The sequence below is a fragment of the Limanda limanda genome, chromosome 15, assembly GCF_963576545.1.
Source record: "Limanda limanda chromosome 15, fLimLim1.1, whole genome shotgun sequence".
NCBI classification, from domain to species: Eukaryota; Metazoa; Chordata; class Actinopteri; order Pleuronectiformes; family Pleuronectidae; genus Limanda; species Limanda limanda.
Window position 1 is genome coordinate 8,422,762 of NC_083650.1, and position 15,853 is coordinate 8,438,614.

The 15,853-nt window shown below is 46.6% G+C and overlaps 1 protein-coding gene across 13 annotated transcripts in view; it reads right to left on the bottom strand.

Annotated features, from left to right (window-relative positions):
• Positions 1–245: 245 nt before the first annotated feature.
• Positions 246–15,853, bottom strand: part of ebf3b (EBF transcription factor 3b) — a 68,017-nt gene continuing 52,409 nt past the window's right edge. For 6 of the 13 annotated variants that reach the window (XM_061087334.1, XM_061087332.1, XM_061087331.1 and 3 more), the window contains 6 exons: positions 8,547–8,635; positions 3,429–3,494; positions 3,054–3,225; positions 2,181–2,369; positions 1,638–1,805; positions 246–277 (listed from right to left, as the gene is read on the bottom strand). In XM_061087334.1, coding sequence (XP_060943317.1) covers positions 246–277; positions 1,638–1,805; positions 2,181–2,369; positions 3,054–3,225; positions 3,429–3,494; positions 8,547–8,635 — 716 coding nt within the window. Of the gene's footprint in view, positions 278–1,559; positions 1,829–2,176; positions 2,370–3,053; positions 3,226–3,428; positions 3,495–8,546; positions 8,636–15,853 lie in introns of all 13 variants that reach the window. The other 7 variants (XM_061087330.1, XM_061087324.1, XM_061087323.1 and 4 more) reach the window with 4 other exon arrangements.

Below are 15,853 nucleotides of genomic sequence, written 5' to 3' on the forward strand. Positions count from 1 at the left end.
TCCTTTTGTTCTGCAGGTGGGGGTGAAAGTCATTTTAAAAGAAACCAAAAAAATTCTTCACTTTTTTTTTTTTTGTTCTTCTTCATCTTTAAAAAAACAGAACGAGCGGTTGACTATACATTACACACCAGCGTTTTTTGTGGTGTGTTCAGAGGACAGAGGGGCGGGGGGATTGGGGGGGTGGGGGGGGGTTTGTCCTCTGAAGTGGTGGACTGGTGCTTGAGATGATGAAAGTGCATTTTTTTTTACATTGGAGGGACAACCAGGCCGGACATGGCTGCGGAGAAAGAGAAAGAGAAGCAACGTTAACTCATTGGGCTTGAAAAGCAAGGTTTGGATAAAAAATTTTGAACAATTTACTGCATGCATGGATGTGCTGTTGCATGTGTGTGTGTGTGTGTCTGTTGTTGTGTGTGTGTGTGTGTGTGGCTATGTGTACGCAAGTCCAGCCATCTGACAGTGCACCAAGTGCGTGAATGCCTTAATGTGGCTGTTTGCGTATGAGCCTGTGAGTGTTTGCCGTGTCCACCAGCCGGCTGCAGCACATCCTCCCTAACAGGCCGAGTTTGAAAAGCTCCCTCCTGCTCTGACATTTCAGCCCCCAGCACGCCACTCTTGCCATGTGTGATATTTCTCCTGGCGTTGGGGTAATGGCAAACAGTGGCCCAGACTCCCTGGAGATGCGGCCGTGGTGACGGCAGAGCAACAACACGGTCACTTCCCACAATGCCACACTGCTCCGGCACTAGACGCTCCTCAGATTCCTGCTCTGGCTGCCTGCTCCTCCCCTTGTCTCCTTATCCCTTGTCTCCTCATCCCTCTACACAGCGCATTAGTCCCACACTTTCCCTTTTCCCTGAGACGTGTCATTATCCGAGAGAGATTAGGCGAGATCAAAAGGTAGCTTCCGTTATTTTACCAGCACCATCTGCTTCGGATATCATTAGCAACTGTACCTCACCCTGAGAGTTTATATATTCGGTATTTTCACACGTTTTAACAATTAGGCTACTAGTGAAGTGCTGGGATGATATATTACTATATTGCTCTGAGTATATTTGTAGAGTCATGGTTGAAATGCTTTTAAGTTTGCCAGCGCAGATGATGGCAAAGGCATTGCTCATTAATTTCTGCACAACATGTATTAATAAGTATGAACGTGTAGCAAGATGAACTTTAATTTCCCACTTCATTAAGCCCAATGTTATTAATCTTGGGGCACACACTACGGCTAAGCTTGTTTTCAAAGCAATCATGTTGGTCATGACACATGCACAAAACCTAATAAACATAATTACTAAAACAATCCTGGGAAGGTCTTTTCCTGCGACATCAGAGATCATTTGTACGAAAGGGCAACAAGGAGCATGTGTGTTTGCACAGATGTGAGACAAGGCTTGCAGTGCTGTATTTGTGTGTGTGTGTGTTGTGTTGTGTGGAGCCATGCTCTGTATGTGGTGCAGCGTGTGTGTGTGTGTGTGTGTGTGTGTGTGTGTGTGAAGTGAAAGGTGTAAATTGGCCTGTCAAAATGCATATATTTGTAATGATTAATCCCTCACCAAACCGGACAGAGGCCTGAGCAGCGGTATCTGACCAGTAGTCCGTGGGGAAGGGATGAGGGGGTGAGGGGGGCTCACCTTGCAGTCCGTTGCCGTTGGCGCTGGTGCAGGAGGGGGGTGGGGAGGCCTGGGGTCGGACCACAGGGGCGAAGGCGCTCTTTTGTTTAACTGCGGAGACGACAGGGGAGGGAGGAGAGAAGGAGGGGGGGAGAGAGTGAGAACGTGCTGTGAGTGCGGTGCTCGGGGGGGAGAGGGCAGTTAAGGTAAGGCTGGGGTAGTATTTCTGTCAGAGGGTGGGGTGGGGGGGGGGGGTGGATACACGATCAGTACCTACCGTCAACATCTTGTCTGGTTTCAACAAATACAGGTGGCACACGTTTGAAATGCACATAAAAAAATGAATACAACTTCCATCCCGGGCTACATGTGTGTGTCCCAGGAAGTAGTAAAAAAACCCAACAAGCCACCCGTGAATGAATAGTAATATATTATCTCCATCAATAACGTGATAACTCTGTCACAAGTGATTCATAGAAGTGAAAACGAATGTGTGTGGAGCCCGGAATGAAATCAGCAGCAGCAGCTTAGTGCTCCTCCAGCGTGTGATGGTGGCGAGCTACTCACTTCCATATGGGGAGTTGGCAGAGGATCCGTTGAGGAACCCAGGGGAGCTCGGCACTCCCAGGTTCATGCCGGCGTTGCCGTAGCCGTTCATGCTGTTGCTGACGCTGTTGTAGCTGGACTGCTGGGGGGTGCTGCTGGAGATGTAGCCCCGGGGGGACACGCTGCTGGTGTTCCGGCTGTAGCCCACTGCACAACACGGGTGGGAAGAAGGAGAGGGAGACTCATTCATACCGTTCACTTTGCACAGTGTTTACTAAGGGACATAGTCAGGAAATGATCATGGAGATTTTACTGCTGCAAATATATATGCACATTGCATTTCATCAAATACAAAAAGAAAAGAAATGAAGGCAGGAGATCTTGGCTGAATTATCTGTGCTGCATCACTATATTAAGGGCATGACATTTACCAAAGAAAATTCCAGGTAGGTGTAAACCTACTTGGCAATAAATCCTTTCTGATTCTGATTCTGATGACAACTAATACATACATTTCAGAGATAAATACATTATTTATAGTTGATATGTTACAAAATGTCCCTCAGTGAGCTCAAGTGTGTGTTGGAACAGAAATATGACAATGAATGAAAAAACTGCAAAATGGGGACATTTTCCAATCGGCACATGATACCAGTTTAATAATAAAACATTTTGGCACTTAATTGGCGATTAAACTCCCCATATTGCCAATGAGGAAGGGGGCTAATGCTTCCAAAACTGTATTTCTACCCTTTTCAATTTTTTTTCAATTTTAATGAGTGAAATTTAACTATTTCTCATTTTGCTTCAAACCCCCTGGAGGAACCCTGGACCCCACTCCTGGAGAACCCCTGAGTTATGGAGCCATACACCTCTAAAAAAATCACATACCTTGGTCGTTCCCTTGTGACTCAGACACATTGACTGCGAGCTGGCTGCTGAAGGAGTTGACTCCCATCATGCCGTGGGAGGCGGTGTTGGCGAGCGACGGGATCTGGTTGTGGTTGCGTGGAACGCTGTACAGGGCCTCGGCGATGTCAGCTGCCCTCTTCAGGATGATCTCCTGAGGAGCCGAGAGAGAAAAGCAGAGGGTTTTTGTTATTTATGTTTCTTCAGCTTTGATGCGTGGTTCACGGCTATACGGTTAACTCACAGCGCACGTATCGCTCTGCATTGTTCCAGATATAGTGGTGAAAAAATACCCTTTGGTGATGCTATCAGGGACTTTTCAATGGTTTCTTGTTTAGCAGCTGTGTGGACACATACCTGATTGTTGTGGGGCATTCCATACAGGGCTTCAACAAGATCGGCCGCCCTCTTCAGTAGCACCTCCTGATGAGCAAAACACAGAGAGCAAATGTTAAGACCCGAGCGCATTACGTGTGTGACCCCGGTTGTTGTTACGGTAACAAACAAATATCAAAACAACATTACACAGCACGGCCGCGGCGATATTTGGGAATGTTTTATATATTCCAGCGCCTGAATGAGAAGCCACCCGGATTTTTAGAGGCTGCATTTTTTTACAGCGGCACCACTTTGCTCCTTCCAACCATGCAGAGCAGTGAATAATGTTCCCTATCTTAATTAAACTGGCATAGTCCTTTAAAAACAACACCTCACCCCTGGTTCCAGGCTTCACGTTTGCTCCGGAGTTCAGCGCCGAGTCCCCCTCTCTTCAGAACAATAAAGTGAATTAGCTCTGGGTTAATCTAGTTCTGTTGTAATGACATTAAGGAATTTTTCAATTAACCTCTTTGACTGGATGTTGCAAAGGACTTCACAAATGACTTCCCATCCAGCAAGAGCTGGGTGCCTGTGCCTTGGGGACACGGATGCTCAGGATGTGGTCTTATCCATGTCTGCATGCTTGCCCCCGCTTGACAATGCGGATTAGCTGTGTTGCTTTGGCTCTTAACACTGAAAATGAGTTGGCCCCAGATCCTGTTCCCCCCCACTCTGTTTCAGGCTCTCGGGCTAGGTGGGGTTTGGCCCGTTTGTGTGTCTTTATCTGCTCTTTGAATTCAGCACTTACAATTAAATCCCTCTCAAGCAAGCAGACTGCTCTCTTTGTTTTCTATAATACAGAAGGCAATATGCTCTCTGAAAACCCTCTCTTCCTTTTAGAGTGCGTTTAATCTGACAAAGGCAAGTTGCAGACATGGCTTTCGCGTGTGTTTTTTAAAATGCTTGCTTGTCACCTGCTGTAGAGCGGAGATTTGTCGGGTGTGCTGTTAGAACCCTGCTTAAAAGCAATGCAAATCTGTCACCAGAAACATCTCAGATGGCGCTTGTTTTCTTCCCACATTCGCTGTGTTTTCTTTTGCGGGCCTCGGTAATTTGTCTGAAGTGTTCCATCACTTGGCAATAGCAGTGTGGGATTAAGACGGCAGCTGCCGTAAATGAATGTAAACACAGCCTTCGCGCCTTCAAACAGCGGCCTCCAAGACTTGGCCTGCATTTCCAAGGCACGGCGTATGTAGTGTGTACGGAGCGTGTGCATGGGCCCTTTCATCCTGAGGAGCATATCTACCACAGCCCTTGATTTATCAAGATGAATCACTGTAGAAGCCACTTCCAGCGTATGCCATGCTCTCTTATAGAAACATATCGCTTAATCCACCCCACGTTACCGGATGGGTGGCTCTTAGAATGGGCATTTACCTCTGAAATTGGTGTGTATGCTCAACGTTGCATGCATCTAGTTTGCATACAAATAAAGAATTATGGTTGTCGTGAGGCAGGTAGACTAAATGAGAGGACCAGCTGTCTTGATGTGTTCTCATCAGGCAGAACAGATTTCTCTCTCTCTTGCTGAGTGAGATAAAGTGGTTTTCTTTCTTTTTGTCTGCAGTTAATAATTACCAATAATCTATTCTATCATATTTCAAGATCTCCTACATGGCTCTCAATTTTAAACAACAATTAAAGCAATTAAGACTGTCGCATTCGCAAGCCATGTTTCATTCTCTTTAAAACGTCCTCTGCCTCCTTGTCCATATGGTGCTTTGCAGCAGTGACATAAGGACAGCTTGGGAAAAAAAGGAGGAGAGGAGACGATATTGCCTCTCATCCTTAATCTGTCGTTTACCGCGTGGTGTCTTAACTAACCAAGCTGACTCGCAGGGCTATGCTTAAGTGGCAACCTAGTCATATCGGAGGATGATGAGAAGTGCTGCACCCAATCAAGGAAGGAAGTTTGTTTGCTTCTGACGAAATGCTTTCATGCGTAGCAGCTCATGCTGTGAATACGATTAACACGGAATAGTGTTCTGAGGGCATTTCCATGTAAATCTCAATACTGCTCCAGCATAAGTGTAATTGGCTTTCTTGTCATGGAGACATATCAGAACGCACCATGTTAAATTGAAACAATTAAAGGCCTCAAATGATTTCTGTTGTTCTGTGACAAATGCGTGACAGATTTTCCCTGCTATTGTTTGGCTCGCTTTGCATAAAGGTCCCGTGTTCAACAACTGTTTAAACGGCGCCGCTCAGATGACAGATCACCTCAGATTTAGACGCCGTGTTACATTATTGCAAACGGGGGGGGGGGGGGCGGGGGGAGAGAGAGAGAAAAGAAAAAACCGTAACAAATGACGTGTTATGAAAAAATATCTAACAATAATAACGACGTGGCCTGACTGTGATTCTTCAAGCACTAGATTAACATGGATGTTGTATTTATATTATCACAGTTAATAAAAGAGGGCCTAGGTTATGTAGCTCGGAGTGCTAATGCCATTTTAAAACTGTAAGGCAATTACTCTGTTAGCTCTAGCCCGAGGTAATGAATGCATTTAGAAGCATAGGGCCATTAGATGAAGGTACTTCAAAGAGCACAGGAAGAGAGATTCATTTAAATACATGGGTAATTGCTTGACATGAACACATTTGTAATATTTTCTCCTTGTGGATTACACAAAGAATTGGAAAAGAATGGGCTTATGCTCATTTTGGGGGCCAAGAAAAGAATCCAAAGCAATCAGCTTAATAATAAAACAATATTGAGTTTCCACTTTTAATTTCATAATGAATCTAATTTGTTACAGAAGAGAGAAATTGAGTGTGATATAATGTGATATCCAGTCTATTTGTCCATTACTGCCAGAGGGCACAAAATGGTATTATAAATTGTCTTTTTTATATTATGAATAGAAAATTGTTTTATAACAAGATCTTAAAAAGGAGGGTGAATTCCAAAGTCTCTCTTCACTTAACGCCATGCCCGCAAACCAATCTCCCTTCTCATCACTTGACTGCTCACACTTATTACTTTCATATTCACCCTGGACTTTGCATTGAATTTTTATATCTCCACTCCTCCCACAGGGTCAGACATGTCATCTGCGATGTTGTCTTAGAATTACGAGGTAAACTTCAATCAGAGGCAGCGTCCCCCCTTTTTTTCTCTGTGTAGCAACAATATTAGCGTGCATCCCTTGCTATCCATGAGCACTCCCATATTGGCTTTCTGTCTCCTCACAATTACCACGTGTCTTACTGGTCCCAGGGAGAAGGCTGGTGGAAATCAATAGCGCAGTAATATTATCAACTGAAGGGTGAAGTCATGGGAGGGGGGGGGTAGAGGCGGTGAGTGGGCCTGGTGTCGATTTGCCTTTCCGCTAATGCACACCGCGCGTCCTCCAGCTTTATCTCCTTTTTATAGAGTCTCCCTACCTCACCTGCACCCTGTAATGGCTGTTCTCTATATGCTGCTTTTCTGTTCTCATTCCGAATGTACACGCCAGCCCGCTGCACGCCGCGGGCTGCTTTATTGGGAATGTGCTTTTGACCCCGAGAGCTGACCCTCAGATGGCAAGCTTAACAATGACGAATCACTTGGTGGGATCATTTACATGCCCCCTGAACCCCATATTTGGGTCCATTAGAGAGCAAATCAAATATTTATGTTGTTTATTGGAAGTGCAGGGTTTCATCTCACTCTGTGATTGTTTCATGCAAAGGCTGGGAGAGCGTGCTATATTAAGTATACGCGCACACCCAGGAAACTAATCTCGGGTTCGGTGTCAAAATCTGTCTCGCGTTGCCAACACCGCGGTGGGAACCCGGGGAAAAAAAAGTCGGGTCTTTCTCTCGCAACAGAGCCGTGTTTAACATTGTTGTTCTCTTTGTTTCACCGATGTGGATTTTTTCCACAAAGACGCGGTGACTTTATATAACGTAGAAATAGTGCGCCTAGATTGACCAGCGATGCCCGCGGAGATAGAGGGAGCCGTGTGGATATTAAAGGTAAGTGTACTCAGTTGAAATTAGAGTAACATTTCATGTCCGGGTGTTGTTTCCTGTCTCCACGGGGATTGAGTCTAATTGAAACACTTCATATACTGAACCAGGGACTAGCTGTGATGTTCCATTTCTCCACGTTGCCTTGGTCAAACATCTATAGCCACCACACAGTCTGTTCTTTATTAAATTGTCCATTGGACCTTAATGATATTGCTGTGTTGCATGCTGGGATTTAATAGATAAGGTCTTTAAAGGTTTTACAATATTATTAAAACTCCGAGGTGGCCGCCACTTTACTGCATGCCGAGGGGTTCCGAACGCACTAATCAGTCATATTATTACACCTCACACATCTGGAATGTCACTCACCCAAATGGTTACTGGCAGGGTGGCAATTAGTGAAAACACACAGATAGATTTTATCAATAGGAAATGAAAAGAGCGAGGGAATCAAAGGGAATGATGAAAAGAGTCAAAGAATCAAAGAGTTTCTGCAGTGGAAGGAAATAATAATAATGGAAAAGAAGAAGAAGAAGAAGAAAAAAGGGAAAACCTGTGCACCTTATTTCCATGCTCCGGTCTTTCAATATGGCAGCCTATTTGTGTGCCACACCGGTGTGTCTCAAACTGATGAGGCTTTCAACTCCCTCACCCAGGTTCAAAAGAAAAACAATAAGAAAGCCAAAGCATAATAACATGCAGTCTTTGTCTATTAGCCGCAGTAAGACGGGGGGGGTTTACGGCACAGGGTTCTGTAAACAAAAGATTAAACCAAATCGAGCTGCAGAAAATGAAAGGAAAACATGAGTGGGGTAATGAGGGCGCAGACGTCGTTTCTGACCAGATTACCATCTCCACAGACTACTGGAGAGGAAAAGGCCTGATTGAGCTATTTTACCACACAGAGAGTTTACGCCTCTGCCTGCACACAATCCCAATACCATTACCACGCTGGTTAGCCGGTAAGCCACATATGTGAGGCAAAGCTGTTACGGTTTGGGGTCACAGTGCTCCGTGTCCATGGTAATGTTTTGTGTATTTGTCACATTGAGAGTATTAAAGCCTCAGACAGCTCTGTCTCTCTCTTTCTTTCTTTTCCTTTCTCTCTATCTGCTGTGAGGACAGTGTACCCACCTTCGGTAACCTCTCCGGATCGCCGGGGTGTCTGGGGATGACCTTCTGCAGCCGCTGGAAGCCGTAGTCGATGGTCGGCTCGTTCAGGGCTGAAAGAAAAGCAAAAGGGAGGAGGATGAGGATTGGAAACGTTTTCCCGGAGTATTTTGGACGAACCTATAATTGAGAGATCTGACTTTACGGGAAGAGAAGTAATTTCTGGATGCCTCATTTCAAAGCATCCTCGGGGATGAGACCAGGTTTCATGAAACATCGGTGGCTCCGCGGGGGGGGGGGCGGCAGGCGATAGAAAATGACACGGGATCCTCTTGACACTTGTGTCACCGAGTGTTATTCCATTAACAGCCATGATGGCCTACATCAGTCTGAGAATCCTTCACAGGGACCCTCCCCCTTTTTATCTGCTTTGGAATATTGACTAAAAGCAAACTACATAGCGGGGGTCTTTTAATCTAACAGAGCTTTAATAATCTGTGAAAGGCTGTCCACACATTGATCTAGTGGAGGTTGCTGTCATTTCACCCGTCTGCACCGACTGTACTGCAACACTGGGCCCGTGAAATACGGCAACAGATCCCATGCAGCCATTAATCTCTCCCACCCCTCAAATAGTAATCTGGGGCACGCGGCATATTGGGCGATGAATCAGAGGCACAAAGTAAATGAATCATAACCCAGACTTTGGTGAGAGCAGGGGCATTTTATGTCTGACAGTCCTAATGGGTAATTGAAGGCTTCCTTACAGCTCCGCCTGATTCTAAACAATCATGTGTACACTCATAGGCAGGGCGGGCGGGCGGGATGGAGGGAGGGCAGGGGAGTGAGGGAGGGCAGGGGAGAGACGGAGGGGAGGAGGAGGAGGAGGAGGAGAGAGCGGTGTAAAGGGGGAAGGAACGACTTAATAGAGAACATCACTTCTCAATGTAGATATCATTTTCAGGAGAGTAACTCCGCCGAGCAAGGCGCTTCATAAATCAATGGCTTTTCTATGGAGACTAATAAGAGCTGCCTGCCTCTATTCATTGTTCAGCCTGTAATTTGGCCCATCACTCATTACTCAGCATGTAATTTCAGCATTAACACCGCACAGCTCGCTGAACCTGCTGAACACCGGAGAGTGGGAGAGCAAGCGAACGCCGCCCCCCCCCCACAGGCAGGGCCACTGGAGCACAGGACGGGCAGTCGCAGCAGGAGAATGAACATTTACGTTTCTCTCTGTCTTTTCTTTTGTTCCCTCTCTCATCTGAATACACACTCGGGCATGCTCACACACACACACACACACACACGTTGTACCTACTCACGCATGCATGCAGCACGCACACTTTACACGTGCACCACTTTTTGCCGAAAACCCGAATACAGTAATTGCCAGCTCGACCGTGATCAAATGGAGCAATTATGTGTTCAAGCATGGACAATGCAGGGACGCTAATCGATACTGAGGATCCAGCCTGGCAGATACAGTGCTCTCCAGCCCCGGCTCCTCCTCCCGGCACACCTGAATAAACACCACGCCACAAACATACACTGCTGGAAATCTGATTTGACATGTCATCATGCGTCCCCCGAAAACGACAAAAGGTCTGCTTCGGAATGTGGTGGGTAAGGGGGGGGGTCGCCATCTTCTCCTTAATAAAGGATTGATCTGCCGTATTGATCGTACATGACAAGGCTGTAGCGAGGAATTTGCCCCCTTTTCTTTTGTTATTTCCACCTCCTTTCTTTATCTATGCACTGTGGTTCGACTCCTACATGTGTACACAACCGAAGCACGCATGCATATTGGCGTCTCCGTGTGTGTGTGTGTGTGTGTAAGTGCACGTGCACCGGCTGCGAGAGTGTATATGTGCATGTCAGCCCCCTGCCAGACCCCGCTGCTCAGTGTGATGTAAATTGTGTATGTGTAAAAAGCACTCCATAATCAGGCCATCCATCATCAGAGGCTGTCAGTGGGCTCTCTCAGGGTGATACATCACGCTCTCCTGTCCTCTGCCTCAGCTGGGGCCTGCACAAGCCGCCAGGCATGCTGGGAACACAGCCGGAGAGGCGTACAGTACAGGACGACACCGGGGTCGGGAGAGGTGCCGGGTTTGACAGGCCCACTCCGATGATAATGACGCTCGACTGTAAACGTAGAGCCGTGAAATAATTAGCAATGTGATTCGGAGGGTAGGATATCCTGTGGTCTTAAAAGTTTAGGATTTAATTCGTCAATGTTTGGGAAGTTCATATGTTGTGTTTGGTGTGAAATTAAATACGACCGAGTGAACAAATATGTTGTCGTGTATTCACCAGAGTAAATGATTTTAGCGTGCGTTTAAATATGATGACAGGTTGATATTTATGATGCTTATTTTGGTGACTCTCAGACATTCTCAGAGAGTCCTTCAGATGTTATTCAAGTAGGTCTTTCCTTCTTCGGAAGGACCTTTGACCAGCAAATGGATGAAGGTGAAGGGAAGATCCTTGACCATTGTATTTTCATCTTCATGTACGAAACACGTCCTTATTGGGAGGCCTTAGGTGCGATGACATGTTACCCAAAGTCGTGGGCGGAACTAACCTCTCTATATAATGTGTGTTTGACCACGGCCTGTCAGACTTTCACTATTGGCTTGTGATGTCTCCGGGTATACCATGGTATCCGTCCTGACCTGTGAAACTTCTGTGTAATAAACATTATTATAGTTGTAAGTACTGGGTCTGTGTTCCTTTCCTTCTCCATCAACTTCTACAACAACACAGCGACCTCTCGGCAGACCAGAATATACTTCAATGTTATTCCCACTCGAGATGGGTTTTAAAACCTCGGCCCTGGGTTCTGCAGCCGGCGTCCGAGCACCAGGCGTGATCTCCACATGTCGACATGTCGCCGTCTCATCTATCACGGAGATGATCTTTGTAACAACCCCTGCGTAATGAAATTGGTGACACAGGCCGCCATCTGCTATTGATTTCATGCAAATGCTTTTGACAGCTGATGGAGACTTGCATTAGCGCTAAACGGTGCTGTCAGTTGATGAGTTGACAGTTTTGTAGTCGTAGCATGTACACACCGGTGCAGACAGACACAGACAATGTCAATAATCCTGTAAGAGCCGCTGATGATATATACTAAGCACTTATATATTCAATCCGGACAATAAATGCGTTCTGTGTTGTATTCATCGCGGCGCTCCGCACACATTTCTCCTCGCGAGGCAAAGATTTCCTTTCAGCCCTCGGAGCTTTTTACAAGAATCATTGGGACGACTCCTCTTACACCACACACAGTGACAACCCCCCCCCCACCCGCCCACCCACCACCTCTTCGCCCCGTGTCTTTTTTTTTAATCTTTGCCACATCATTATGTCCCGGCTTCACACTCTGTCGTAAACTTTACTCTCCCTCTGAAGATGGAACGGGCAAATCCAGCCCAGCGATGATGCACTTGCACGCCAAAATTAGTTTGTCCCTCTCGTCCCGACACAATACGGTGAAAGGGAGAGAGGGAGGGGGGAGTGAGGGTGTGGAGGGAGTGTACACCCCCCCCCACTCCCCTTCCCTCACATTACCCCTCCTGTAAGGGGTTCTCAGACGCTGCATGGTAACATGAAACCCTCCACACACATCCCATAAATCCTGCGCCGGGTGGGGAGTCTAGCCGAGGGGGAGGGGGGGGGGGGGGGGGAGAGAAGAGGGACAGGGGAAGGTGGAGTGAAGAGGGAGGGGGGTGACTGGGAGGAGGTATGATGGGGGTGGGAGGGGGTGGGGGGGGGGTCGCTGGCACGTTCCAGTCACGCCCGCTTCCCGGCCCGCGGCCAATCAATACCACTTTCCTGTTTTAGAGGCGGGTAATTATGAGGTGGAGAGATTGTGTGACCTCTGACCCCGGCTGCATTACTCGCCTGATATTAAGATAAATTGCCTGATTTTGGGTAAACATATGCTGCAATTCAAACTGTCAGCACTGGTTTGCTCAGGGATAATTTGTATTGATCTCCTGGCTTCTTCCCCATTTTGCTTACTGACCTCGTGGATAATTAGAGAAAGAGAGACACAGGGAGGAGGAGAGGCAGGGCAAGCATATGAATACTTTGCCGGAGAGATGAAGAGGAGGGGTGGGGGTGGGGGGGTGGGGGGGAGCAGAGAGAACATTATGGACTAATAGAATTTCTCATTTTCTCTCATCTTCTGCTCAGATTTAGACAGGTTACATGTTTTGTTCAATTAGGTTATTATTATGTCTCTTTTCCCCGGCTCGTGTTACATTCACGGAGACGTAATCGCCCGTGGATTTGTTTTCCGTGCTCTGATTTTCCGAGATGATTAGAATTTAACAAAAGCGACAACGAGACAACAAAGTGGCAGCACATATGTTCCAGATTTTAAACAGCAAAAGAATCGTTTCCACGCATGAGCGGAATTAACGCGATAGGTGACAAAGAAACAGACCTGCATGCTGGAGAGTCGGACGCTTTTTGTTTTTCCATGAAAGAATGAGGGGTGGGAAAAAAAGATTTTATGAATATTTCAGTAATTTTCTCACTCTGGAGAGTGAATGATCATGTTTCAGAATATGAAGAAATGTAATGCATGCCTCGGTGTGCAGCTGTGACCGTATCACTTCCAATTTTGAATATATCACGCATGCGCCCGGGCGCTCATGGCAGCGCTTCAGTGGAATTCCTCGGCCCTGGAATGTGCACTTCCCAGTTCTTATTTTGATCTGACGCCTTAATCTGGCCCGGCCTTTCATGCCCCTCACACATTTTCTCTGAGAGCCCCTTTAGCCGCCTCAGTCCAGCCACTTTACTTAAAATGTAGAGTGGATGGCGTGTACATGGCGTCTGAGTGGGGTCTGTTGCTCCTTCTCCGTGTTCCCTAGAAATAGGACATGAGTAACCGCTCTGCAGGAACAGTGTAACATGGCCGACGTTGGCAGCCAGAAGTGCTTACACGGCGATACGCTGCTGTGTGCCCTGGGTCTATATGGAAGTGGATTGAACTTGTGTATTGACTTACAGTATCGGGGTATAAACATGGGGAAATGTTTGAGCAAAGCAGTAAATTTAAGGGAAATTGTTCCTTGTTAAGTCTATGAGGCTGAATGGAGGCTTGCACCGAGCACTAGCATTCCTGCCAGCCATTACAGCTTATTACGATAACTCTATCTTTCCAGGAGATAAAAACCTAGCCTTGTTGCCATTTGCCAGCTATTACTTTCGCTAATTATACTTAACTGCTTCGAGCTTATCTCCACTCCTCCTACACCATTGAGCAGTTATTTTTTTCTTCCCCCCTTAACACAAATTAGAGGTGGAGTGGGAGTTGGAAAGGGGGAGACAGATAAACAGCACAGGCAGAAGTTCATTTAAGTGTTTTTGCATTTGTGACTTGTCAAACAGTGGAACTGAAGCCTCCTAGGCACCTGCAGTCGGTTAGATGGATGCGGTTCAGGGAAGTATCAACACACGTAATGACCTCATCTGGCGGCTGCTCAGCACCGGAGACACAGAGAGAGCAAATCTCTGTCACCGCAAGGAGTTAAACCTGAACTCTGTGCACACTGGAAGGTGAAACACTCGGACGTCATGCTACAGCTGCGCAGGATGGAATTGTTCCAGTTGCTGCTGAGAGAATAGAAAACACGCATGCAGATGTAGAGACCATCTTTACAGTAGAGAGAAAAAAACTCAAACCAAGCCAAATTGGAATTTTCACAGCAAACCCACGCAAAGCAAAACCTCATCTGTTTCCACACTGACCATATCATCTCCATCCACTGCAGCCAGTTACCACTGAGTGATTCCACCTCCATCCAGTCTCAGGATGAACAGGAAATTAAAATTTCAAAGATCTGCAGTTAAGATAAATCAATGGGGACAGATCAATGATCATTGAAATTTCATGAACTTTGAGCCAATACAGATGAAAAAAAAAGAAAAGGATCGAGACAGTTACAGTCTCCGGCAGATATTGCTCCTGCAATAGATAAAATGTAATTAACACGGTTAAAAGGGAGCAATGTTACAGATTGCGGATCCATAATTTCAGCCCTCCCTTCATATGGGCTGTATTATTAGAAAGGGCCAGAGACACCTGTTCAATCCTCTTAGATGACATCTAAAGTATGGGTGCCACTTCTCGAAGGACGCCGGCGGACTTACACACATTACCAGCCCGCCGAAATCAAATGGGTTCCCTTCACAGCTGATTGCAAGCGCAAATTAATATTGTAAAATGAAGATCAATACATGGACGGGAGCGCGGATCGATGGCGGCTAAATTACGGCCGCGTTTTCCCCCTCATTCAAGATGAGTTGTGTTTTCCTCTCAAAGTCAATACCGCGCTGCCTCCCTCATTCATTTCTCAATAAACTTGCCGATGAATTTCAATCAAAATGCGGCAGCGCGGAGGGGGTCGGGGGGGGTGGGGAGTGGAATTCTTTTAAAGCCTGTTGGATGTGGATCCTACTGAAAATGGGGCAAGAAGAGGAGGAAGGGAAAAGAGGAGGAGGAGGAGGAGGGGAAAATACTCGTCTATCTGTCCGGTGGCGGAGGACTGATGCTGTGACTTAGTGGGGACAATCCATTTTAAGAGCCATTACAAAACAGACCTCTAACAATACTGTGGGACAAAAAAAAAGGGGGTCCAATTAAAATTAAATCAATGAATACCATTCCTTACTGGGAGAGGAAGAAGGGGAGAAAAAAAAAAACACTTGCGTACTTTAATTTTTCTTCTGAAATACACCCACAATATATTTCACAGAGATATGTAATGGAAGGGGGGGGGGCGGGTTAGAAAATACATGCTCAACTGCAAGTACTTATTTCAATCAATTTCCTGGAGCTGGATTTCACAGGTCACTTGCCGATAACACGCTGTGGAATAATGCCACAGCGTGCTTCTCAAAGCCTAACTGACAAGCTGCCTGACAGTGGGGGGGTGCGAGCACGTGTCACGTCAGCTCTCTAATTGGACACGAGGACCTTCCTTCCTCCCGTGGAAGCTTGTCGCGCTCCGCACCGGCTCGCGAGGCCTTCAAACCAGGGCCCATCGAAAACCTGGCAACGAGTGTCTGCTCCCCACTCCTGCCGAGCTGGTGCTAAATACCAGGGTTGTAATGAGACAGGCAGGTCTGAGGAGATGGCGAGTGGAGAACACGCTCTGACACATGCTCAAACTGTTGGGCCAACTGGTTACAACCCACTTGACTGTGGCGATGACATTTGTAAAATGCCTATGTCATCTCTTCTTGTTGTAGCAGTTCATACTGCAAGAGGGGGATTCTCTTTTTCAAATCTGCAGATAAAGTCA